The following is a 25842-nucleotide window of genomic DNA, read 5'->3' on the forward strand; positions in this document are numbered from 1 at the left end:
ATATATTTAGTAGGCTAACTCGGACGTACGATGTACTAGACTCGCATGAATAGCTAGAATCACATTTCAATTTAATTTTAAAATAACTGGACAATGTACGGTCGGGATGGCGCTGGGGGGTACGTTTGCGAGAACTAGGAATATTATTGTACCATACTTGCATAAGCTATGCAAGCTGGAAGAGAAATGTGAATATTAGTTATAAGTATTTCCATAATTTATTTTTCATAAAAATCTAAGTCTGCGATATTTGCACAGGCTTTTAATGAGCGGTATATAAATGCGACTAAAATTACACATTTGTGTTACATAATATTTTATTCGTATAATAACTTATATTAACTTCAAATTTTACTCTCATTGAGGTAAAAAATATTTTCTTTTAAAAGGTAACATCAGAACTTCATTACATTGTGGCAGAATGTAATTTGCCATTGCATTATATTAAAATCGATTTAAAAAAAAAAAAACGTGCTGTATTTTTGGTAACCCTACTTGAACCACAGATGCGCTAGTTTGCTAACTTGTTCATTCGGTTCCTCGATAGCAACTATCTTTAGTTCCTTAAGAATTTATGTTCTTCGCGATTTCGTTCCTTTCAATCTTTTGAAGGTAGCAGAGAGTTTCAATTGATGTCTTTTACTTTAACATAAATGTTTGACTTCGTTTCAATATTTTTTTTATTTATACTAATACTATAAATGCGAAAATAACTCTGTCTGTCTGTTTATCTGTTGATTTTTCACTGCTAAACCACCTCCAAGGACATTACCAACCCCGAAAACGCGTGTGAAACTGTCGGGGATAACTAGTATTATATAGAACTTTTAATCAATAGTGCACAGTCATTTTTATAATATTGATATTGCGGTTTCATTAGTGTAGTTATGTTTTTTTAAGTAGGTTTTCAATGTAAATAATTATTATTGTTTAATTACATATTTTAACGTGTTGGTGATTTTTTTTTTTTACATTAACAGCCTGTAAATTTCCCACTGCTGGGCTAAGGCCTCCTCTCCCTTTGAGTTTGGTTTGGAGCATATTCCACAACACTGATGCAATGCGGGTTGGTGGATACACATGTGGCAGAATTTTGTTGAAATTAGACACATGCAGGTTACCTCACGATGTTTTCCTTCACCGCTGAGCACGAGATGAATTATAAACACAAATTAAGCACATGAAAATTCAGTGGTGCTTGCCTGGGTTTGAACCCGCTATCATCGGTTAAGATGCACGCGTTCTAACCACAGGGCCATCTCGGCTCGTTCGTAGGAGTCATTCAGTTGTGTGAATGACTCCATCAAATAATTACGTTGTTTCAAAAGTTGTATAAAAACATTTCACTATTAACGACATCACTTATGTATATATTCTCTGTCGGTTAGTAAAGAATAAAGAATAATCATATTTCGTAACATTAAAATTATGTCCAAACGAAACTGACAAAATATGATTTTTAAATATATTACCACTTTAAAACAGAAAAACTTCAACTGAGTTTACCTAAAATCGACGAAATTACGTCACGTTTACCAATTTCGGAGCTATTTAATACAATTCAGCTGTTAATATTCAATGCCTGCCGTGCTTCAGAATGTTCATTCGACAGTGATCACGTATTTGTGAGGCTGTAGCAGCTCACTGTAATCGTCTTAATGCGATAAATCCATTTCGAACAATCTGTAAATATCTGTTGACATGCTTTGCAACGATAGAGTTTATTTTATCAAAGTCTAAATCTATACTAATATTAAAAATGCGAAAGTAACTGTTTCTGTTACGTCTGATATAGATGTGGTGTGAAGACAGTTTGAGTTACGGGGAAGGACAAAGGCAATATTTTTTTAATTCACCCCTTGAGGGGGTACAGGGCATGTGGTGACGGTTTGCGTACTATAGGCAAAGTTTAATAAATTTCGCTCGGGTGAAGCAGCATGATGAACTAGTCAATTATATTTACTATTAAAATTGGCTAAACCTTGCTAAAAATTGATTCGAAAATAAAATACTCTCGTCCACTTCTGGACAATATCGATTCATGTCTTTCTGTCGGCACTAAAAATATCCTTAACAAACTTAAGAGGTCACATGATTTGTGTATTCGTTTCGTTTTTGGGCTCCGTTTCTAAATTTTGTGCTGAACTCAAATGGCTTCGATTTCGCGGGTACACACACATCATTCGTCTTCTTCGTAATATCCTGTTTAATCGTTTGTCACTTAATCCCCTTTGACAGCGTTTTATTTTCTTGCATTTACCTGATTCTCCTTGCCGTTTCAATGTTCAACTTGTAACTGGAGACTCATCCCTTTCTTCTGACTTTTTTTCGACTCCTTAATACGAGACTATGGATATCACTGACGTTCTCTTTACACAAATAAATTAGGAAAAGTTGAAAGAGCATTGTCTGTCTTTGTTTTAACACATACAATAAAGTATGTTTTATTTATTTATAGTATGTCCCTTGTGTCCTTTTGATATCTTATTGTAAGTATAGATTTTGTATGTCTGCCTCTGCTTTTTGTCTTTGAGGTATCAGCGTGCCTTTTATAAATTAAAAAAACACCTACGAAAGAAAACTATTTTCTGGTTTCCCAGTTAAAGTATTTTCTGTCCTACAAGGTTGATCATCTCAACCTAGACTGAAAAGTCTATACTAATTATTTGAATATGTATTTACACTATTGGAAAATGATCAAAATTAAACCAACAAATTCTAAAAAAAAAAGGATTTTTTATACATTTTCCTCTACTTAATTTTCTAACTACTAGAGGACGTTAATGACTATGATTGGATCATAACGAAATATAAATTTATATGCCAGACGAAATCAGCAATTCTGTACGTCAACACTACTTCATACGATGTTTATATTTTTACTTTTCAATTCTAAAATAGAGTTTTTTAAAGACTTTCATTGGATCTAAAAATTTCTCGATGTTATTCAATATTAGTGTTTAGTATTCAACTCGGCATACGCCAGAGGACGTGCTCTATCTGGACAGTGCTCGAATGTTCGTGGCTAAACCGCCTTCTGTGCCTTTCAAATTTGTATTCTACATATTCACATATACCGAAAATATTCCTTTACCAAAAGTTTTAAGCAAGCTTCTGGTGCACCTCAATTTTTCTCAAAAGGCTTGTTAATTAATTGGTTAGAAAATGCTCGCTTGGTTTAATTTAATTTGCCATCAAGATATAAGTTTCCATAATATTTTAGCTTGCTGTTGAATTTATTAAAGGTTAGTGTAGACTTCTTGCTGTGTCGGTTGTGATGATGTGGTGGGAGTATAAGATTTGTTGTTGCTCGCGTAACATTAATATATTCTGTACTATTTATCGACGCGGCTTCTCTCACATTTTAGAGGTCAGGTATTAGGAGAAAAAAGCCTAGTAAGTCCTTCCTATAAATAGAAGCTTGCTTGATACCAGATCTCATTAAATTCGGTGCAGTGCTCTGCCCGTGAATGAACAACAAACAGACAGACTTACTTTGGTATTTATAATATTAGACGTAGCAACATAAATCTATATTTTAATTTCATGCCCTTTTAATAATATAAAAAAAATACACAAACAGACATACATGTGTTATAATGTTTTGTACGTCACCTAATGAATACACCAGTTATCTCCAATTCTCATGAAGTTGTCATTTCTTTCTATTCTAAGATCCCTGTTAGCGAACTCATTAATCTTACTCCGTGTCAATCTTAGCGCTTAACAACTTAATCTCATAAATGCTCTTCACTGTAGCTGAGTTATTTCAGATGAAGTAACATTTAATATTATTGAATATTATTTTTTATCTACCGTTCAATATTTTAAATTTCGATTTCGAATATTCGAACCTTTTTAAAAATGTACGAGTTTTAAAAGACTGGTTGGGTTATTCGAGAGCCCAAAAAACTGCCCACGTTCTCTCAAAACACTCGTAATGTCATAAAAGTAATTTACAATAAAAATGTCGTTAAAGAAAACACATGCAATAAGCTATTTTTTTAGGGAAACAAGAAATGAGATGATACTTATAGCCTAACAATGTACGTACATACATCAATAATAATAATTACATAATCATTAATATTTAACAAAGACTCAATATACAGCAGAAGCGTTTCGTGCTATCTAAACTTTGGACCTAAAACATTCGTTAAAGTATTAAATTAGTGACTGTCACTTCTCAATTTTATTTTAATAACGTTGTGTATGTACGCAAAAAGATAAAAAAAAAATCCATTAATTGTTACGTACATACTATTAATACTAGGAACAAGCATAAACTTGTTATTTCAATTAACCGATTACAAAGAGTTGTAACTATTTTACGGAACAATGTATACATTATTGTATGAGAACATTGAACATGAGTTTCTTTCGTCGGTTCTTCACGGGTCTATTCGGGATAAATTAGCAATTATAAAGCTTCCAATATTGAATAACGATTTTCGATTATAACTTTAACATTATACAATAAAATGAGATCAATAAACGTAAAGTAATATATACACATGTATATATATATTATCATAAAAATAATGTTTGAACCCTTACCTTAACAGATTCATCGCAAATTACCAGAACATCGTGTTCACTGTATTAATATTCATGAGAGCTTGGAGAGTAGCCGTCACAAGACGAAATTAATTTCGTTAAAGGAAACCACGTTTACGACGAACGTTATCATTACTGAGATAAATTATAACATCCCTTTAACACACGAAGGCAAATGAGTTATTGTCTAGGCTTTAATATATTGATGATATTATGCGTGGAATGGGTCACTCTGTAATGAAGGATCAGTTAACAAAATACTTTAACTTGACCGAAGATTGATACATACTATAACAAAATTGAATTGCGATTCGATGGGGAAATACTGCTAGCTTTCTTACAGTAACTATTTTTAATTCATATTTGTAGATACATTTAAGCACTTAATGTTATCAATTCTTATGTTAATAAATATATCTCCTAACAAAATAATTTTACTAGATCGAAGACCTGAACGTATAAAGTAACTCCTGTAAATGTCGCACAACTGGGCAAATCCTCTTCTGTTGGGCTTGAGGAAAGGTCTGTACCGTATTCCACCACAATCCTCCAATGCGGATTAATAGACAATTGTAGCAGAATTCTGAGATAAGCAGGTTCCATAAGATTTTTTTTCACGGTGTAGCACGAGTTGGCTCATAAGGACAAATTAAGAACATAACTACTTCTTGCTTGACCTGCTTTAATATCTACGCTTAAAAATCATCTATTGAAACCACTTGGCTATCTCGACCCTTATTGAATCTGATGTATTATTATTGTTTATAAAAGTTATCTGGGAGATTAAGAAAAAACCTGATAAAACCGGTATAAACCAGAAGAAATTCAAAATTTGTATCTGTCAATTGTTGAGTCAGTATTGTGGAACTCCATATCATTTTTTTTTAATATGGCTAGCTGACCTAAAAATAGAAATGACCAAGAAATACACTTTTTTTGATGATTCTAGAAAAATCTATTCAAATAATATATTTTCATTATGCTATAAGAGGTTATAAAAAAAAACTGATTTACAAGAAGCATTATTTTCTTCTTGTTGTTAAGCACTTGAAAACAATTTTAAGTGGTATAGAAATATTTTCAAACAAATAACAATATATAAATCGTGAAAGTTGCTTAATCTCTTGAACATTTTGCTTCAAAACTTTTTGTTTTTCTTTCATAACAAAATTATTGAAATGGAAGGAGCGATTAAAATTACACGATTTTTGTAGACTAGCATTGCCATTTCAACGATCATTGATTTCAATCAACGTAACAGTTTACAACGTGATTTTCCATTTAAAATTATAACTCTGAAGCCCGAAAAACGGCCATAACACCCAAAATACGAATTTTAATACAATAGCGGAGTATTAATTAAAACACACAATTGTTTAAACGTGATCGGACTCCCGACGCGCGAAAGCGTTGATTGTGAAATGTTTTAAAACCTGACGATGTGTACGAATACGTCGAAATTAAAAACTTCCCATTTCTGATCCAGAGGGATGAGGGGCACTGCCTCCCTATTTCTCCACGTTTACACTACAGCGATTACATTCCGGAAAGGTTTTTTTTGTTTTTATTTTACTAATACTGTAAACAAGCATCGATTCTTTATATTTTGAAATTTTATTTAAATTAATAGTATTTTTTGTTAATGACTTTAGTTTTTGGTATTAAATCTGTATATAAAAAAAAATGTTTTTTAAAAAGTACGATCATAATTCTTAACAATTAGATTGTGTAGTTTACACTAAAGTAATTAAATTTAATTCTAACCAAACATTCAAAATATAACCTAAAATACATTTGCTATTTGATGTGACAATTAAAAAATGTTTTTTTTTAAGTGATTGTTCATTCCAGAGTTAGATAACCATTCGATTTATGTTTTTTATAAGTATTGGAGAAGAATGGGTCCTCATTTTAGTTTCAAGTAAATAAATTCATAAACTCCAAAACAAGGATCCGAGTATAACTTGAAACAAACAACCAAATTTTGTAGGCTGAAGTATTTTCTGAAAATCTAAGTAAAGTGAAGAGTTGGGAGCTCCAACCCCAGTTGGGATTCACTGTGAAAGTGCTCAGGAAACTTTTTAATTAAACCGTATTAATCGCAGAGCTTATGTGGAAATGTAATCTTAGTTTGAAATTGTATGACTTGAGATTAAATTTAAATGTTTTGCATACAATTTTCTATTTGCGTATATTATTGGATTATTATAGAAATACAAACAAATACATTAATATCCAGCAAAATGTGGTAGGTACATTATTCACAGTTGATAACTTCGCAGATGATAGTGTAGTATAAGACAAAAATAAAGCTATGGCATAAAAATAAACATTCTAAATTCAATATAAGAAAAATTAAATTTTATTTTACACAGCAAAAGTTCATAAAAAATTAGCTTTTAACATTATTACGCGCATAATCAAGCGTGACACGCATTAAACTAAAAAGTAATGTATTTACAAAATTAATATTCCTATCTAAAACTTCCACTCTTAGAGTTTTGATTTGGCGGATACATGTAGGTTTCCTCACATACCTGTCCTGCTGCACAACTAGATGAATAATAACAAAAAAAAATTGGTCACAAAAACCAAGTATTCGATTAATATTCAAACATTTTGTTGACTGAGACATATTTCAGATATAAAAAAAAAATTAAATGAAATTCCTTTTTTTAAATAATCAACATCTAATTAGAAAGCTTTAATTACTAACATAATTAATATCCAATCTGTAAACGTGTTAAGACTATCACCTTCAAATGAGGTTAGTGAAACATTATCTTAAAGGACTAAAACCTTGTGATCTTGTGATTGTGTGTCTCAGATGAGAATTTCCTACGTAAATTATTAACTCCTTGATGAATTATAGACTATTATAGATAAAATACACTATAATTTTCATTTAAGTAGTCTTTATCCCCTTGTGGTAATCATCGGCGTCAACTGCATTCGAATACCCCTAAAAAATCAGCGGTTCCCATACAATCTTTTTGGGAGGCGTCAAGGGATCACTTCAGCATAATACGATGCCGTCCTGATTCTTTATCCTTCCTATTATATCCTATTAAAGTTATGCCCCGTTTTCACCCCAGTATAATTTGCAGGGATAACAAACCTCAAGATCCATAAGGTACTCCATCCCAAATAAGAACGCAAATCAGTTCCTCAATTACTGCGAATTAACAGACAAACCAACAAACATATTATAATTCAGCAGAGATTCAGTATCACACATAACTCAGGAAATAACCCTCCACCTCTTTTCACAAAGAAATAAAAATCGGCCAAATTAGGATTCTGAAATGAATAGAACAGTTAAGCCAAGCCTTGCGGAAATTGCTGAGTCCATCATCAAATATTATAGCCCATTGTCGATAGCGGTATTTCAGCATCTCATGAATAAGTCCCCCCGTCAGAGTTGAAAGAACAGCAATTTGTCCACAAATCCAAGACTCCGAGAGGAATGGCCCACTTATATGAAGAAAACAAAACTGTAACTACTATGGCTTGAATTATGTCGCATTTACAAAGGTTTAGGGGTTTAGAGAGATCTCGTCTCGAGATTTATTATTTTTCTTATTTCAGCTGAGAAATCTTGTGAAATCGTGTACGTACTCACTCGATTCTTAATCAAATTGTATTTAGTCGTTTTGTTTTCTCATGTAGAGAATTAAATTAAAATATTATACGACTAAATGTTAATGTTAACACTTTTAAATTTAGAAGACAATTTCTTATGAAAATGTCTAAATGGATTCCCATTCTTCATAAGATACAGAGATTCTGTTTTCCTGTTATTGATCATGCAGATATGTGCCACGATCTGATTGTATTCGTGTTTGTGTACGCTTAGTGATTCTCTCACAGGAAACAGGACAAAACAAATTGTTTCCTAGTTATGTTCCGTTGTATGTTTATTATTTAGTCCTATACCTTGGCCAGTGCAGATACTTCACCATTATAGGTCTTATAGGACGTCAAATTTCTAAAATAATTAACGCAAAATGTATGATCAAAAATGATTTTGTACAATAAACAAAAATTTTACATAATTTCGTTGTTTCAGGACTTACAATCAGAAATCGAGACTCATCGCGATGTATACGCATCGCTCACGGGAACCGGGCGGCGCCTGCTCGGCTCCCTGTCATCACAAGAAGACGCCGTTATGCTACAAAGAAGACTAGACGAAATGAACCAGAGATGGCACCATTTGAAAGCGAAGAGTATGGCTATCAGGTAAATTTTTATTTTTATAATTAACATTAACTTTAGGATATTATTCTGTGATAACCTTAGCTAAAACGAGTTTAGTTTGTTTATCGGGAGATGATAGTGTTAGATAAAAGCCTACACATTGAACAGCAGTAATAATACAAAGATTAACTCAGCAAGGTTTTTTTAAAAGTAGAAATGCTTAAGTGTCCCCTTTGACTAAACGAAGATATCGTGTGTCTTCAACGACACCCTGGGGCTTAAATTAAACCCAATAGTTTCTTCTTATACTGCTTTATTACAGTTTTTACAATAATTTCGATGCGAGCCAATGCTATCTGAGATGCAACGTTTTGTGAGAGAGTAATGTAGGTACTTTTAAATATTATATATGAATTTATGAATCGCCTGATTAAAACTAATAGCAACGAATTACTCGCCGGCGTTGTAATTCGGAACATCGTGCCCTTTAAACTAAAATTACCCAATATCATAATTTTTTATAAGACGTGAGGCGATGAATAATCGGCTCAAATCGAATATCTATCGAGTGTTTGTAACTCCTCTATACAGGAGAAAGAAATACTGGCATAAAAAAGGATACTATCATAATACATATAAAAAAAAAATGTATCGCAATTTATTTCTTAAAAATTTAATTTAATAATTTAATTAAATAGTTAATTTTATGTTAAATAAAAATAAATTATCCACTATGAAAATTGCATTCACGTTTATAATTAAGATTTGCTTCAAAGCTATTCCCTTGTAAATTGTCCTGATGTATCGTTATGCTGATTCGTTTAACGAGATTGCGACCGAAGTGGTATCGAGCGATGCTTAATATCAATTAGAGCTGCATCGTAATTGGCTTAGCCGCGGTCTGACTGATCACCGCAACCTAACTTAGTTTAGGGATTCGGTTACACTTACCTCGTTACTAAACCGGTTCTTTGTAAATATTTGACTTGTAAACGCAACGGTGATTTTTTATCTGTTGAATATAATTTATATAATATGTTTTTATAACAATCACTAAATATTATACCTACATAATTTAAAAGTACAGTAAATTGATAGTTAATATTCTATTGCAATGTTTGAATTTGTAATTAGTCAAATTGCATCTTTTGAATTTTAAACAAATATAATTTATTTTATAACAAAAGCTATCGACTTCAATTCCGCTTAAATAAATAAAAATAAATTCGTTTTTAAACCATGTATTGTAACCACAGTTATCTATCGTACATAAAAACGTGTTACTGAACGCATTTTTAAACGTCACTTTACGCGCTAAAAATGACAGATTGCAATGGCGGGAACAAAGCGACTCGCTTCAACAGTTTTACGTTTGTTTTGAAATAAAAATGGCATCTCATATTGAGTGGCCAGTATTCAGCTTGTAGCGATGTTTTTGCATGCGTTTTAAAATGTAAATTAATGACATTTTTAATGTCGCCCGCATGTACAAGAGTGATAAAACTGGGTTTATGAATTTATTGAATGTATGAATATTTTGCAAGATTTCTGATTTCGAAGTCGGATCATTTTAATTTTGTACCGTGTTTATAAAATGTTTAATTTGATTTCATTAAAATACGTAAATATATCACTTTTTTATGTTGATTACCAAATGTAACATTACCGTTAAAAGTAAACATTAATTACGGAGTCCCATTTTAAATAAACTCTCGATAACTACCACCTACTTATTAGTTATTCTATTGTCGAACACCAATGTTTTCAATTACTGTGATCAAATTTAAAGAATGTTTTGTACTTACAAATTTATCTATCTATATTTATCTTTATTTTGAAAACGCACTGACGTTTATATTTCGAATTATCTAACTTTCATCAGTTGCAACGCTTCTTTAACTATTATTTTCTTAATGATACTTACCACCTTCACGCAGTTATGGCAACCTTCACGCAGTACCATATAAAGTTTCATATTAAACGTTCGTGAACGAATGAAATACGTTTTAAAAAAGGAACATTATTTTTTATGTATAAGATAGTGCCGATGTGTATAGGCCGTTGTAGGCAATTTCATCAGACGACCAATTTTCCCGTCTGCCTCGCTGTAAAAAATAGACGCTTTTGTCTTAACGGCAACAACATTTTTTTTTTATTCTTGTGTAACTGGATGAGTGGGCTACCCATAGACTCCATACGGTAAGACTAACCATTTATTTTATTGATAATGCAAATCAACCTTGGAAATGAAGATGTTATATCCATTGTACTTGTAGTAACACTGACTCACTCGCCCTTCCAAACCACCAAATAAAGTATTGCGTTGATGATTAAAAAAAAAAAAATAGCCAGGGCTACCGTACATTAAGGTATTCAAATTGATAATAATTAATTTTGAATATTGTTGAAAAAGTTGACAACGAATCGCTAAACGAGCATCAGACAAATCCATATCGTCAGTGGAAAGGAAGAAAGGTTAAAACGCCAAATGGTGCTTCTGGGAAATTAAGTTTAAAGTTGAGTTAGTAAACCTCATTTTTCAATAGTGCCATTTTGGTGCTACAGCGTTTCATTCCTTCCACTAACGATATAACTAGTTCTAATAACAATTTGACTCCAATCTTATGTATGAAAAATGTTGGTACAAATATATATTTGATGGTATTTGAGATGAACATACTTCGACAATGTTTGACGTTCATAATGATAGTTGACACATATTTTTATACTATCCGCTAAGATGTAGCTAAATGCGAAATAGTGCTGCAGCATATTATCTTCTATACCGATTAACTGATCTTTATGACAGTTGGATTAAATATACAAAGGTAGGCCAACGTCGTCCACCTAATATTAAGCTGAACTACTTAGAGATTTTTTAAACACCAATTTAAAAACATCAAAGAAACTTAAAGGACGTTTGTAAATTTCAATTAACTGGACCCAAAATTAGGCAATTTGTACGCGAGCAGCACCCATTGACAGCTCGATAAATATCTGTCAGAAATTTCATTTCCTCTGAGCGGCCATTTTTACCGGCAGACGGTTTTGCAGCGATGGAGAATTGAGGAGATGGGATCAATCTTCATTATAATGAGTTTTAAAGTATTTTAGCTGCAAAATCACTAACAATGTTTTTTCTACAATATGAGAAAAATATAATATCCTGGACTATTTTTTTGTTACTTTTTCGTTATGGTTTTTGGGGAGAAATACTTCTAAGTAACCTTTATAAGTTTTTTTTTTTTGAGAGTTAGCAAATAAGAAACTCAGGTAATAGATTTTCATAAACGTTATTTTTGATTTTGAGCAGTTACGTTAATAATAAAAAAAAATCATTGTGATGCATAAAACTTTTCCCGTTTTATCAAAAGAAAACGATGTAATGTTTATGACTCGACCTTACATCATTTTGTTTTTTTTAAGTAATTAATAATATTCTTAAGCTACGTCTACATGTTAACGAGCCGATATGGCTCAGGGGTTCGAAGAGGAACTTAACTGGTGATTGCGGTTTCAAATCCTGGCGAGTATCACTAACTTTTCATGTGCCTTACCTTGCCAACCCATATTTACTCAAAAGGGGTAAAAGTTAACTAGTGGGCCGTTCATAGACTCTGATTACGTATCCACTACAAGAAAATTGGTATAGTTTTGTACTCAAAAAGCGAATATAGTTATCGGTACAATACTGTGGAATTGTTGGTGAGTTTCTGAAAAACTGAAAACGTTTCCAAATACAGTTATTACCAACTATTTCACCGGAAATTACCCATTATGCATACATTCACCATATTGTGTTGTTATGTAGCGGTGTGTTAGATTGAATTTCGAATCTAAATGGAAAATTAACTGTTTGATAAAATTGTTATTAAAAAATAAAAAATAAAGCACTCTTCAGACACACTATTTCATAAACAAAACATCGGTGAACCCTTACACAAAAATTCATATAATTATTTGACCAACAATTCGCTAAAGCCTTTGAGCATGGATGCCTCACGAGGCTGAATTACGGCAGGCATTCCTCTCGGAATTGTTACAAAATTCATATAAGGAAAATGTTCAGAAGATTTGTACGTTGTTAGCTTATTTAGATACTTTACTTGTCTCGAGGCGTTTAAGTTTCTTGCAAATATTTTAATAGAAAATTTGGATTTATTTACACAAGAATTATTTACACTATCCGACAAAAATGAATGAATACGTTATAAAGATGGAAAAGTTTTGTAGCACGAGGAACTGTTTGTGTTAAGAAATAATACGAAAATTTGAAATACTGAAAGTGAATAATCCGATTGAAAAAAAAAAGTTGACGAATACGAACGAATCTTACATCAGAAATGTCCATAAAACCTTGTATCATTGTTCTTGACAGACATACGTAATTTATATGTGATGAATATTGGGTTATAAAACTGTTTTACAACCCTTTAACGCCCAGCTGCAGGCTTATACCCCGGATGAGATAGATGGATGGCCAAAGTGGTTTTTATTACTCTTGAATTGCATATAAAAGATTTATAGGGTATGGTGTTAGATACAGCGATGAGGTCATAATATTATTTATTTTAATATAATTCAATGGAAAGCAAATATATTCAATCAAAATTGCAATATCCTTTATATATACTTGTTGGTACCCAGTTACCATAAATACTACTGTCGAACTGTACTCAATATTGTTCTGGCTGAGTGAGCCGGCATAACAAGCTTTGGAGCATACTCCACCACGCTGCTCCAATGCGGGTTGGTGGATGGATGAAACCTTCTCCTCAAAGGGAGAGAAGGCCTTAGCCCAGCAGTGGGAAATTTACAGGCTCTTAATGTAAAAATTGTAATGTGATGTATATGGACCACGGTGACCACCTACCATCAAGTGGCCCAATTGCTAATTGCCTATTCATATCGTAAAAAATCTCTTTGATATTCTAATTCAGCATTTGCTATCAAAAGTATCGTTTGTACTTTATATTTCCCTTACACATGGAACTTTCAAACTGAACTCTGTTATATGTATAAATATTTGTAATAACGCTTTATGCGATCCTGTTCAGGTTCTAAACAATATTTACTTAATCTACTTATGCTACCAAACATTCATACTGACTGTTTAAATGGTATCTGAGCATTAAATAAATACTATAAATAACAAAATAGCTTATGAAGTTAGCGGCGGATTAAAAGTATAATTAAAATCAATTTAATTCATAGTATAATGATTTATTTAATCGCACGTAGTACGTCTAAATTTTCTCTCTTTACTTCCTTTGAGCCGAGATGGCCCAGTGGTTAGAACGCGTGCATCTTAACCGATGATTTCGGGTTCAAACCCAGGCAGGCACCACTGAATTTTCATGTGCTTAATTTGTGTTTATAATTCATCTCGTGCTCGGCGGTGAAGGAAAACATCGTGAGGAAACCTGCATGTGTCTAATTTCAACGAAATTCTGCCACATGTGTATTCCACCAACCCGCATTGGAGCAGCGTGGTGGAATATGCTCCATACCTTCTCCTCAACGGGAGAGGAGGCCTTAGCCCAGCAGTGGGAAATTTACAGGCTGAATATGTTAATATATATACTCCTTTGTTTGGTATTGAATAAATATCAATACTTATTTTATAAATATGAAAGTAATTCAATTCTGTCAGTCTGTCCGAACGACAAAGGAAACTCCAAGGTACGACATAGGCTAAATAACTGTAGACGAAATCTCTAAAAAGTCAGCGAAACCGCTTATAAACACGCTAGCTTTATAACCGCACACTTTTATCTAGTTTGCATACGAAGCGCTATAAAGAAGGAATGTTTAGTGATTTGATAGTGATATAAAAGTTGAATGGCAATGACATCTTTATTGTAAAATTTTATTACCCAATGCGAAATATATTACATTTTTATATTTATTCGTGATACGCAATATTGTCATTTTATGGTATTTTCATGTTCTACCGCTAAACAGCATTTACTTAGTGTCGCTTAGTTCCCGTAGATCGAATGAGCCAGTGTAATTATGGACACAATAGTCATAAGTTCCCATTGGCGATGGGAGGAATAGTTTATAATTATGTCTATATGGGTGGTGACTTATCGTCAGTCCAACTGCCAGTTTGCCTATCATTAAAAAAGGTTACAAAACAAATAAGTCTTTCAAACAGATTTCCATAAAAATAATGTAACTAATAAACAGACTTAACCTCCATATAATATTAGTATGATTTCAAACAACCCACAAGCAATCAATTCGGAATTTCTGTTATCATCAAAAGCACAGACGTACCTGAACGATTCTAATGTTACAATTTAAAAATATATGTTACCGGATTGTTAATGCTGGTCGTTTATAATAAATTAGTAGGGGGCGTAGGCGTAGTTAGGTATAAAAAAGTCTATGTATCTTCCTTGGGGCTTTCTTGGGACACCAAATTTCATCAAAGTCAGTTCAGCAATTCGTCCGTGAAAACATTACGGACAGACTTTCGTAATATGAATATAGATCTGGCCAAATTGTAATGTGTTGATAAATAGAGCCGAGATGGCCCAGTGGTTAGAACGCGTGCATCTTAACCGATGATTTCGGGTTCAAACCCAGGCAGGCACCACTGAATTTTCATGTGCTTAATTTGTGTTTATAATTCATCTCGTACTCGACGGTGAAGGAAAACATCATGCCACATGTGTATTCCACCAACCCGCATTGGAGCAGCGTGGTGGAATATGCTCCAAACCTTCTCCTCAACGGGAAATTTACAGGCTGCTACTGTAATGTATGTATGTAAATGATAAATAACGAACGGCGCTTATTGTTTCCAATATAACCGTTCAGAATTACTCTACAGTTTACAATCTGAATAGATTCATTATAAACTAACGCTATTTACAATACTCCGGTCTATATATGTGACTACTAGGTTTGCTATCAAATAAATTTCTTTACAATTTCTACGTTGACGTATAAACTTAACAATTACCTGAATTAAATCAAGGTTATAACCAAAGTAAACGGTCGTGTTCAAACAATGCGTATAACGGAATTATACTACGTGTAACTAATGCAAATTTACATGTTTGAGTTAATGTGGTCTGGGCGCAGGTGGTACCACCCCGCGGTCAACACTTTGATCCCTCGACGGATGGAAGGTATGTGAGCGGGTAGATCCTAAAGGATTGTGGGGAAAACGTTTTTTGGTTTCTGTTTTATTTCAAATTTCGAATGCATTTTAAACTTTATTTCGTTATTGCAAATAGACTTTTTTTTTAAATTGTTTTTTTTTTTTTTTTTAATTATATACATGTTTATAATTTAAAAACATTTTACAATATTTACTACTAGACACGAGATCTTGGAAACTATTGGTACGATTGACTTGAAATTTAGCAAAGTTACTCCTTTTGCAACTTAGATCGTCTATAAAAAAATTACTTTTGAATTTTCACCTTCAGTTTGACGTATAAATTTTACCTGTACGAAGTCGGACGGTCCGCTCGTAGATATAATATATAATTTTTGAAAACTAGACACGTCCACCTTATTTTCTTAATCAGAGTTTGTATGCTACATCTATATAATATTATTTAAATATTAAAATTACCGTTAAAGTTTGATTTTTAAAAAGATTTTTTTATTTTACTTTTAATCTCAGTTAAATCGACTTGTAAAGGATTACAATTATATTTTTATAATCAATATTTCATAATGTTTTTTTTTTAATTTCGTAAATTAGACTCAAGTAAGTCGGTTAAATGACCTAGATATTTATTTTAACTTTTTAATGTGGATCTTGTATCCCATTAACACATAAAAGTAAAATTAAAGCAAAAGTTTACAGTCGTTGAGTGGACCACAGCTGGGCTAAAGTCTTATCCCATGTTGAAATAATTGGAACCAACACTAACACACTCCTTCAATGGGGAATACACATAATATATGAAAACTTACATAATATTCAAGCATTTTTCCTTACAAGTTTTTTCATACGAAAACATACATACATAAAGCAACCGAAATACACAAAATATCCACTCCAATTAATTTATATACCCTATACACTACTCGATTGTACTAAAATAATTCGAAAACAATTTTAACTAAACCATAAGACGAAATATTTAACATTATTACACAAGAAATCTCCTTAATGCGACATATTAAAGTGAAACAGCTCTTAAAATCATTGTTATATGATTTAAACTTGCCTGGAGACAAATTCGTTATAAGATTTAAATCTTAAATGTATTGCCATGCGATTAAAACTCTTAATCCCCAGCAATAAGATACATCTAACTTCGTAGTTGCATATCCAAGTTATTCTCAAAGTTTAAAGCGTTGCCAGAGTAAAATTCTTTGCTAGCGAGATTTATACAATTGCATAGTGATGTGATAGAATAAAATAAAAATGTCGATATAATTTATTTATTTTAATTTGCAATATATACATATGTTTTCACTAAGTATACTTATATATGTTGCTAGGGTATTATTATTTTCATAAGGTATGTAATATGTATCATAATAAAATTCTTAATATTCAAAATGTTTTACAAAATGAAAAAGAAAAAACAAATCTACAGTTTTATAAAATAGTGATTCATTACTTACCATAAATTAAATTTATCGATAGATATCCCATCACTATTATTATCTAAATCCTTGTCTTAACATATTAAAGAGCTGAGCGTCGGCCAATTTTCGACAATTGTAGTCATCTCGTACACCACAGCCAACTCTGGAACATTGTGTTGAGGGCACCGGGGCATGCTAAGACTTTATACTTTATGGGAGATTATACATGGTGTTGTAAAATTATATCATTCTTTGAAACTTGATCCTTATATAAAGTAATGGCAACCTCTAACTAAAATAGATCACGCTAAGGCTTTTAACATGCTTTTTTTGAAATTATACTATTCGTGTTTTTTACATAAATAAATACATTCAGTGAATTCTTAATTTTGGTCTAAATTATGTATTATTGGTAAACCTGATGCATGTACTCGTCCTTACTAGTAACTAAGTAAAACCTAGTAGGTTTTGGTTTCGAACCTTTTATACATATATTAAGTTCTTCGTGTGTAACACAATATTATATATATATATATATAAACTAGGATATTCGACTATTTGGACAAGTTAACCTTAGCCGATGATTGGTTGTCTCAATACGTAACTACCAATGAATTTTAAGTTATGCTTTATTTGTGAAGGAGAACATCGTAAGGAAACATGTGTACATTATAAATTGGAGCGGCACGGTGGTCTAACCTCCAATCCTTTTCATTTAAAGAATATCAAACCTTAACTCAGCGGTAATATACAAGATGATACATACATAGATTGTTATAACATTATGTTTTGCTTTGAAACTTGATCGTAATTGAAAGAACCGCGATCTTGCTACTGAAGTTGAGCATTCTACTTTTATGTAATTAGTGAGATATTACACAATTACGTTTATACATGGTGTTATAAAATATATCGTCCTTTGAAGTTTGATCGTAATGAAAAGCTTTCGTAACAACACAGTTTTAGTAGATCGTTAGCATACAGTGAATATTAAAATATATATATATCTATTTTAGGAATAATATCAATGAAATACTATGTTAATGTATAACTCATATATATCAAATTAAAAACACAACTAAGTCCTTATCTTAACATATTATACTTTCCTCGATAAATACACTATATTTTTATACGGAACCCAGATTGTCTTGACGAAATAAAAAAATACGAACAAAGTTACTTTAATATTTATAACACTAGTATAAAAGTATATGTCTATTACCCTTAATTAAGTTATTGAAGTCAAGCAAGTTGATTCATCGTCAAATATTAGCATCGGTATTATCTTAAATCACAATAATGTAGAGCTATTCTGTAAACTCGAAACTCACCGCACTCGAAGGTCTGATATGACATTTCAAGGATACGCGCATCAAAATAGCGTATCACAATAAATCGGTTTTGAACATTTCACGTGTTACATTATGGGTACAGAATATCGCTGATATTCCATTTTCAATCTCTTCATAACCTTTCCCAAAGAACAACCTTTATTTAAAAAAAAAACTTATAACTCTATACAGGTTCCTTAAAATAATCTATGTAATATTAAATATTGTTTTTTAATATAAATTAATTATATCATTTCTTGTTCCCAGGAATCGTCTAGAAAGCAATGCAGAACATTGGTCGGCGTTGCTGTTATCATTACGCGAACTGACTGAATGGGTCATACGCAAAGAGACTGAATTGAACGCGCTGGCACCGCCGCGAGGCGATCTAAATGCTCTCATCAAACAACAGGTAATGATTGCTAAGTATTTACAATTATTGTTAAAAACTACAAACACTCTTATCCGACCTCTAACTTGGAAAGTCTTAGAAGCTATTGAAGAGTTCTGATGTTCAACGTTCACGTCATCATTAGCTCGAAGTTATCAAATTATTCTATTGCTATCCAAATTTTGGGCTTCGAAAAAGACACGATATTTGAAATAGGTTAAGAGTGATTTTTTAGGTTAGCTTACAGATTGAAGTGTCTATAGGTTTACAAGATTATTTTATAACTTAGAAGGTGTTGCTGATGGTCAATTGTACCTCATTAAAAATTGGCAGCTTTAAAAGATCTTAATTCTTTACTATAAAAATTCTAAATTAAATCATAAATTGAAATTGATAAAGTTCAATTTTGAAAATGTTTAACACAAAATAAACATAAATTGAAAAATAACGTTCTTATTAAAACATCCACTTCGAAAATTTAGAAAATTGACAATTCTAAGAACCTTAGAAGTCTAAAATAAACCAAGTTCTACAAGTTAAGCTCTAAATAAATTACAACTTAGAATTGCCACTGAAGCTATTGGAGGTCTACTAGAAAGAGAAAATGCAATGAAAATACTTCCTCTAGTGGAGGAAACAACAAAAAGGATTAATGCCGATAGCGAGCAAAAACAGATTAGTTACCGACGTTGCCGTGAAGTGGAGCTTGATCGCCAGGCTATTTTCTTAACTCAGGTGCTTTGTTAAGTATCTTTTTCTCCTCAGTATCAATATTAATGACTCTTAGACTTGAGAAATTCAGTCGTCTAAATTGTTTATATATTTTATTGCATTTTCCTTACGACGATTAAAATTATAATTATTGAGTATGAAACGATATAGTTGGTTTAATTGATAGAATAATTTGAAATGAATGTCAATTGTGTAAATTTTGACAACGACTAAATTTCCTTAACGAAAGTTTTCAGAAAATTAACTGTGTCTATCTCAAGAATTTATGAGAAATTTTATTTATTTTTCTTGATTCGTTAGGTTAGATATTTTTAATATCTTTTCACTTTAAAAGAGAGGACGTGTTTAACCAGGATTTTTATTCTAAATAAAAACTCGTCAGTTCAAACAAATAAAAAGTTTACAAAACAAAATGCATTAAATAGTTTTATATAAATAAAGTGAATTTCTATTGGCTTATGATTAAATTGTTACATTTATTTGTACTATCAAAATAGCTCTGAATTTTTTGATTACATTTTTATTCAAATTGCATCCGTCAATAAATTTATTTCAGAATATTTACGACGAATTAAATGGCAAAAAATAAAATACATAATATAATAAATTCCACTAAAGATATCCAATCGTGTAACGAACAATAAAAATAAACCACAACACATTAAATCAGACGATGAAAATCGTTGGATTTGCCACCATTTTGGTTTCGGTCGCACCACAAAATGGCGGATGCGTTGCAATAACGGCTGTAACGTACGAATAAGATTTATTCTCAGTATAGTTTGTATATCCCGAAATTCTAGGAATTATGGTTTTGACATAATATTATCTAGAAGTTAAATTAACGACCATTAATATAGGACTCTAGTTTAGAGCTTAAATAACATTTTAAAAGATTTTCTCACATGAATGGTCAACGTTGATCCAAGCGCCGACGTTGATTCCCAGCTCAGACTGAGCTCCGCTATTTAGTGAGACAATAGTTCCAGTGTCTTGGGTTTAGTGTTAATCCTTGCACATCGTACTATCATTAAATATTTTGTCGTCTGTCAATATATTATACAAAAATAATAAGTTTATACCTGAACATATATTTTTTTACTTCCGACGAACGAAGTCTTCCCGTATTTTCATGACTTTGATATTTGATACAATATTTTAGCGAACAAGTAAACACATTACTTCGACAATGTTGATATTAGAACCACTATGTAAAGAAACGTCTATGTCTGCTTGAATCCTTTAAGTATTATATGAAACAGGGGCCTTCTCCTTTACTCCAAATAAACCTGCGACTATCATAAATTGCAATGATCAATATATCTATGATGTAAGTTTTCGATTAAAAATCGAAAACAAGACACACTATTCAAGCGTTTGAAATGTTCAAATTGAAACCTCGACCAATTAAGCAAAAATTTTAAATATAGAATAGTATTGTAGAAGATGAAATTAATATAATTATTTTAATTTAACCTTGATCGTGATAATTCCCTATCGTATATAAAGTTTAAAATATTCATAGACATACTTAATTCCAGTAGGCTCTTACTTTCGACTCATCACTAGAATAGTTTAAGAATATTAAATTAAGATATTATAAGTTGTACACAATTTAAAGTTACTACTGATACAAAATGTATATTCCATTGAAACAAACTATCAAGTAGTAACTCAATATATTATAGAATAGGTTAGGAATTCTTTTATATTTCAGAAAATATCTAACTGAAGAGCTCGTTGCAAAACAGTTCAATGAGTGTTACTATTTTATGCAAATTGACATCCAACGAAATGCAATTGAAACGAATTGAAAAATAGAAAGAAACTGAAGTGTTCTGCAAACTGTACAAAATTTCGTGCACATTATTGCGAATATTCTGGAAGCATTATTTACGATAATTATAGCGCAATGTTGTTTTATGGAGGGCATACTTCTGTTGGCTCACTTATTCGAATAAATCGCGAGTAAGTTGGAAAATTTTTGATTTTCATGTACGTTCTATAAACATATTATATATAGGTGATATTCGGGATTTAATCATTAAAACAGAGTCATTTCTAATTTATTACTTTGCTAGTAGGGTTTTGTGCAATGTACGACGACGTACTCGTATACCTACGACCCACTTAATCATCATGTCATATTCTACCGCCAACCAGACCACAGTCAGTCCGAATAAAAAAAAATATGATTAATCTATTATTGATACTCTGTGCGCTCCATTATCCACGTTTAATCTGTGGTATAGATTTAGGTTTGTTTGAGGGTTTTCAATTTCCGATAATACTCTGATATAAAGCCGATTTCAATTCGACAAATCGTTGACCCATACGGAAAATCAAATTTAAAAAATGTAATCGGGATAAAACAATTTTGATTGAATGATAGACGTAGCAGTATTCGTTTTCAAAATAATACTAAGTTTATTTTATTGGTGGGAGAAAACTGAAATAAAATATTTGTCTGCTACTTCATAATACTGTGAGCTTATCCGATTTTAAATTTCTTCCAGGATGATCACCGAGCATTCAGACGTCAGTTAGAAGATAAGAGGCCAGTTGTTGAGAGCAACCTCCTCAGTGGAAGGCAGTATGTAGCCAACGAGCCTGCGCCCTCCGATACCAGCGACACAGAACGTGAGTTACTTGCGATTAATTGAATTATATAAAATATATTTATCATTTAGTAGAGTGTAATATGTCATATTACTAACACAAGCAGTTTCCTGGCGATGTTTTCCTTCACCTAGCGGTACCTAGCTGAGCCGGACGAATTATAATGAAAATTTTGTAAGTCATCCCCAAACATTGATAGATAACTATTACTAGGTCGTTCTGACCAATTCCAGCCAAGGTTGCCTTTCACAGGGGAGACTAGGCAAGTAAGCAGGACATATTATAGAACAAATGTGCGCAAACACAGGTTCACTCTCTGGCCTCACTCTCATAATCTGATGGGACGGCAAATCCAACACGACCGACAAGAGTTCAGGCGCAGGACCTACTGGTGTACGTGCTTTCCGAGGTGTAGGAGTTCACAGGAGTACACACTTCCTACTTCCATGCTCCAGCAACTGAGAATAAGTCTACTGAAAAACCTTATAACTTTTACCGGCCCGACTTGGGGTTTGACTTATTTTATTTATTTACACATAAAAGCTTACAAAACAAAATATTTATAGCTAGCATCAGAAAACCACCCAGGTTTGTAATAAATGCTAACATAGAGTTAAATCTAGGTTCGTTATCTACAGAACATTAATGCCAGTTAAACATGTGTATAAACTATCAAAACTTACTGATCCCAGGGCATTATATCTACCTACTATACCAACGCAGTTCCTGGTATTATATTACTCTTATAAACCAACCATACTACATCTAATAATCGGTAACGTCGACCTGATACGTGGTTTTATTAAATAAACTGTAAAATTCGATTCATAAAAAAAAATCTTTTGAAAAAGTAATTAATTGAACAAAAGTCTTCCTAGCCGTAACATACTCTCAGAGAATTTTACCAATATGTTCTTGTCGTGTTAAAAGGGAACGACTAACGAAAATAGTTACGGACACGGCTATGTCCGGGTATTCAATTAAAACTCCTTGCGATCACGTGATCGATTCGTACGTCAACATTCGTAGCCAATTACCGGGAACGCTGACTTTAATTGACGTTCTCATTGTTACCTATTGCCCTCTTTCTCCCATATTCCCTCTGTGCAATGAGGGAATTGGTAACGTGCTGTCAAATAGAACGGATAGTTTGTACAGCTTTATTACGATTTTAAAGTCAACTAGCGAATCTTCGTTTATTTTTTAATTGGAATTAACTTTAACTTGTGAATTCTCTTTGACATCCGCCATTTTGATTTTGTAATTACGACTTCTGCTCTAGAGTTTCTAAGGTTAATATAAAATGTAATTGAAATTTTGTATTAACTATGAAATGAACATTAGCCGATTTCGCCCAGTGGTTGGAACACCTACATCTTAACCGAAGATAAATTATGATGTACTAGTGTATGTAATAGACGTTAGCCAGTCGTCATCCACTGCCGGATAGGCCTCTCCCAAGACGCACTAAAGCTCTCAAAGAAGGAGAACCGTCTTCCGCATCCATTCGGGTCCTATTACCTTCTTCAGGTTATACAGGTTATAGGTCTACCTAGCTGAAGAGCGCCCTCCACTGCCTTTGCCGAACCACGATCTTCCTTCTAGAACTCGTCTACTCTAACAGCAATCCATTAGCTTAAAATGTGTTTATAATTCATCTCATGCTCGGTGAAGGAAAACATATTTAAAAACCTGCATGTATTGGATGAAAATCTGGTACATACATATGTATTCACAAATGCGTATTCTTATTTTGTGGAAATTGCGTACCTACATATAAAAAATACCAAAATATAGGTGAGGTCTTAGCCTTAAAATTAATTAGTTAGGTTTAAACGCAAAACTTAATATTGTAGGAAGACGATTTTAATAAACATGTTACATAATTGAAATAATAAATTGATTCACTATTGAGCTATCTCGTTGATCTAATGGGTTGCTTAGGCTCCTGGGCTAAAATCAAAAATCAGACCGCTGTGGGGACAATAAGTTATCAGGGTTTTTCAGCCCAAGAAACACAGTAGAAGCCTACTCAGCTGCATCCCAGCATATAGAGTTACGAATCCTTCACCTGGACTCCTTTAACAAGTTTTTATTATTTCTTGTTTCTTGTTAAATACAATTATATATAAATTATACATGAAATGTTTGCTTGAATTTCAGTTCGTTAAGCAATATTATCATATACTTGAATATATTATGCATAGTTAATGGAATATATTGCTACGAAATCCATGCACTACATATAGTTCGTATAATAACAATGTATGAGCTCGCAGCTCACACAGAAACTGTTCAATCAGCCATTGTAACTTCTATATACATAATCGGTTTCAGTTTCGGTCTGTATATCCGCTAACTTCTTCTAAATCATTCGACTGTGATGATGTAACAATACGCAACCATCTATGGAAACTAAGATGTCGATAAAAATAAATCTCTGTATCGTCGTGATTTCCACGTTCGCGCTAATAGAGCACGTAAAGTAATACTGCACCACGTTTTTTTTTCCCACTGCTGGGCTAAGGGCTCCTCTCCCTTTGAGGAGAAGGTTTGGAGCATATTCCACCACGCTGCTCCAATGCGGGTTGGTCGAATACACATGTGGCAGAATTTCGTTGAAATTAGACACATGCAGGTTAGCTCACGATGTTTTCCTTCACCGCCGAGCACGAGATGAATTATAAACACAAATCAAGCACATGAAAATTCAGTGGTGCCTGCCTGGGTTTGAACCCGAACTCATCGGTTAAGATGCACGCGTTCTAACCACTGGGCCATCTCGGCTCTCACACTGCACCATAATAACCTTTAATAAATTAACCATTTACATATTATCATAAAAATTAAAATGATGAAAATCATAATTGGAATAACGATTGCTCTGAATTGAACTAAAAACAAAATAAAAACCAACCGAGTTACGATGTAACCACAAAAACGATGGATGCTTTGAAATCACGAGTACTCTTTAATTAAACCTGGTTTCGAGGAATCCTTTGGATAGAGCAAAGAGCCGCTTCAGAATCTTGATTACTCCGTATAAAATTACCGGTCCGGTTCGAATGGAGTGTTACGAAATGTATTAATAAATTTCGCACTTGATTAATGGATGTCCGTTACGCTTTCGAATTAATATAATAAATCTTTTGTGTTTGTATTCATGGTAAATATTCAATTTTGTATTTATCAATTGATAAACCTTTATTAGCTAATAATGTCGTCTTGTCCGATTTCGGCCACGGCGGCCCATCTTTTATCTTTATCTTTTTTTTTTATCTTTAGCTAACTACGCAGGACATATTATAGTTCCAAGTGTATGTGCACTCACTGGTGCACTTTTTATTCGCTTACTGTCATTATTCGATACGACGGAACATCCCACCGGATAGAGTTCAGACGCAGGACCAAAAGCTAACGTGCTTTCCGAGGCAAGCGAGTGTA

At 32.6% G+C, this 25842-nt stretch overlaps 1 protein-coding gene across 4 annotated transcripts in view; it reads left to right on the top strand.

Annotated features, from left to right (window-relative positions):
* The window catches only part of LOC113403803 (dystrophin, isoforms A/C/F/G/H-like), a 580208-nt gene that overhangs the window by 476151 nt on the left and 78215 nt on the right, over positions 1-25842 (top strand). For all 4 annotated transcript variants that reach the window (XM_026644400.2, XM_026644401.2, XM_026644404.2 and 1 more), the window contains 3 exons: positions 8627-8799; positions 18924-19068; positions 22296-22419. In XM_026644400.2, coding sequence (XP_026500185.2) covers positions 8627-8799; positions 18924-19068; positions 22296-22419 — 442 coding nt within the window. The remainder of the gene's footprint in view (positions 1-8626; positions 8800-18923; positions 19069-22295; positions 22420-25842) is intronic.

Source organism: Vanessa tameamea, chromosome 20 (genome assembly GCF_037043105.1).
Source record: "Vanessa tameamea isolate UH-Manoa-2023 chromosome 20, ilVanTame1 primary haplotype, whole genome shotgun sequence".
NCBI lineage: Eukaryota > Metazoa > Arthropoda > Insecta > Lepidoptera > Nymphalidae > Vanessa > Vanessa tameamea.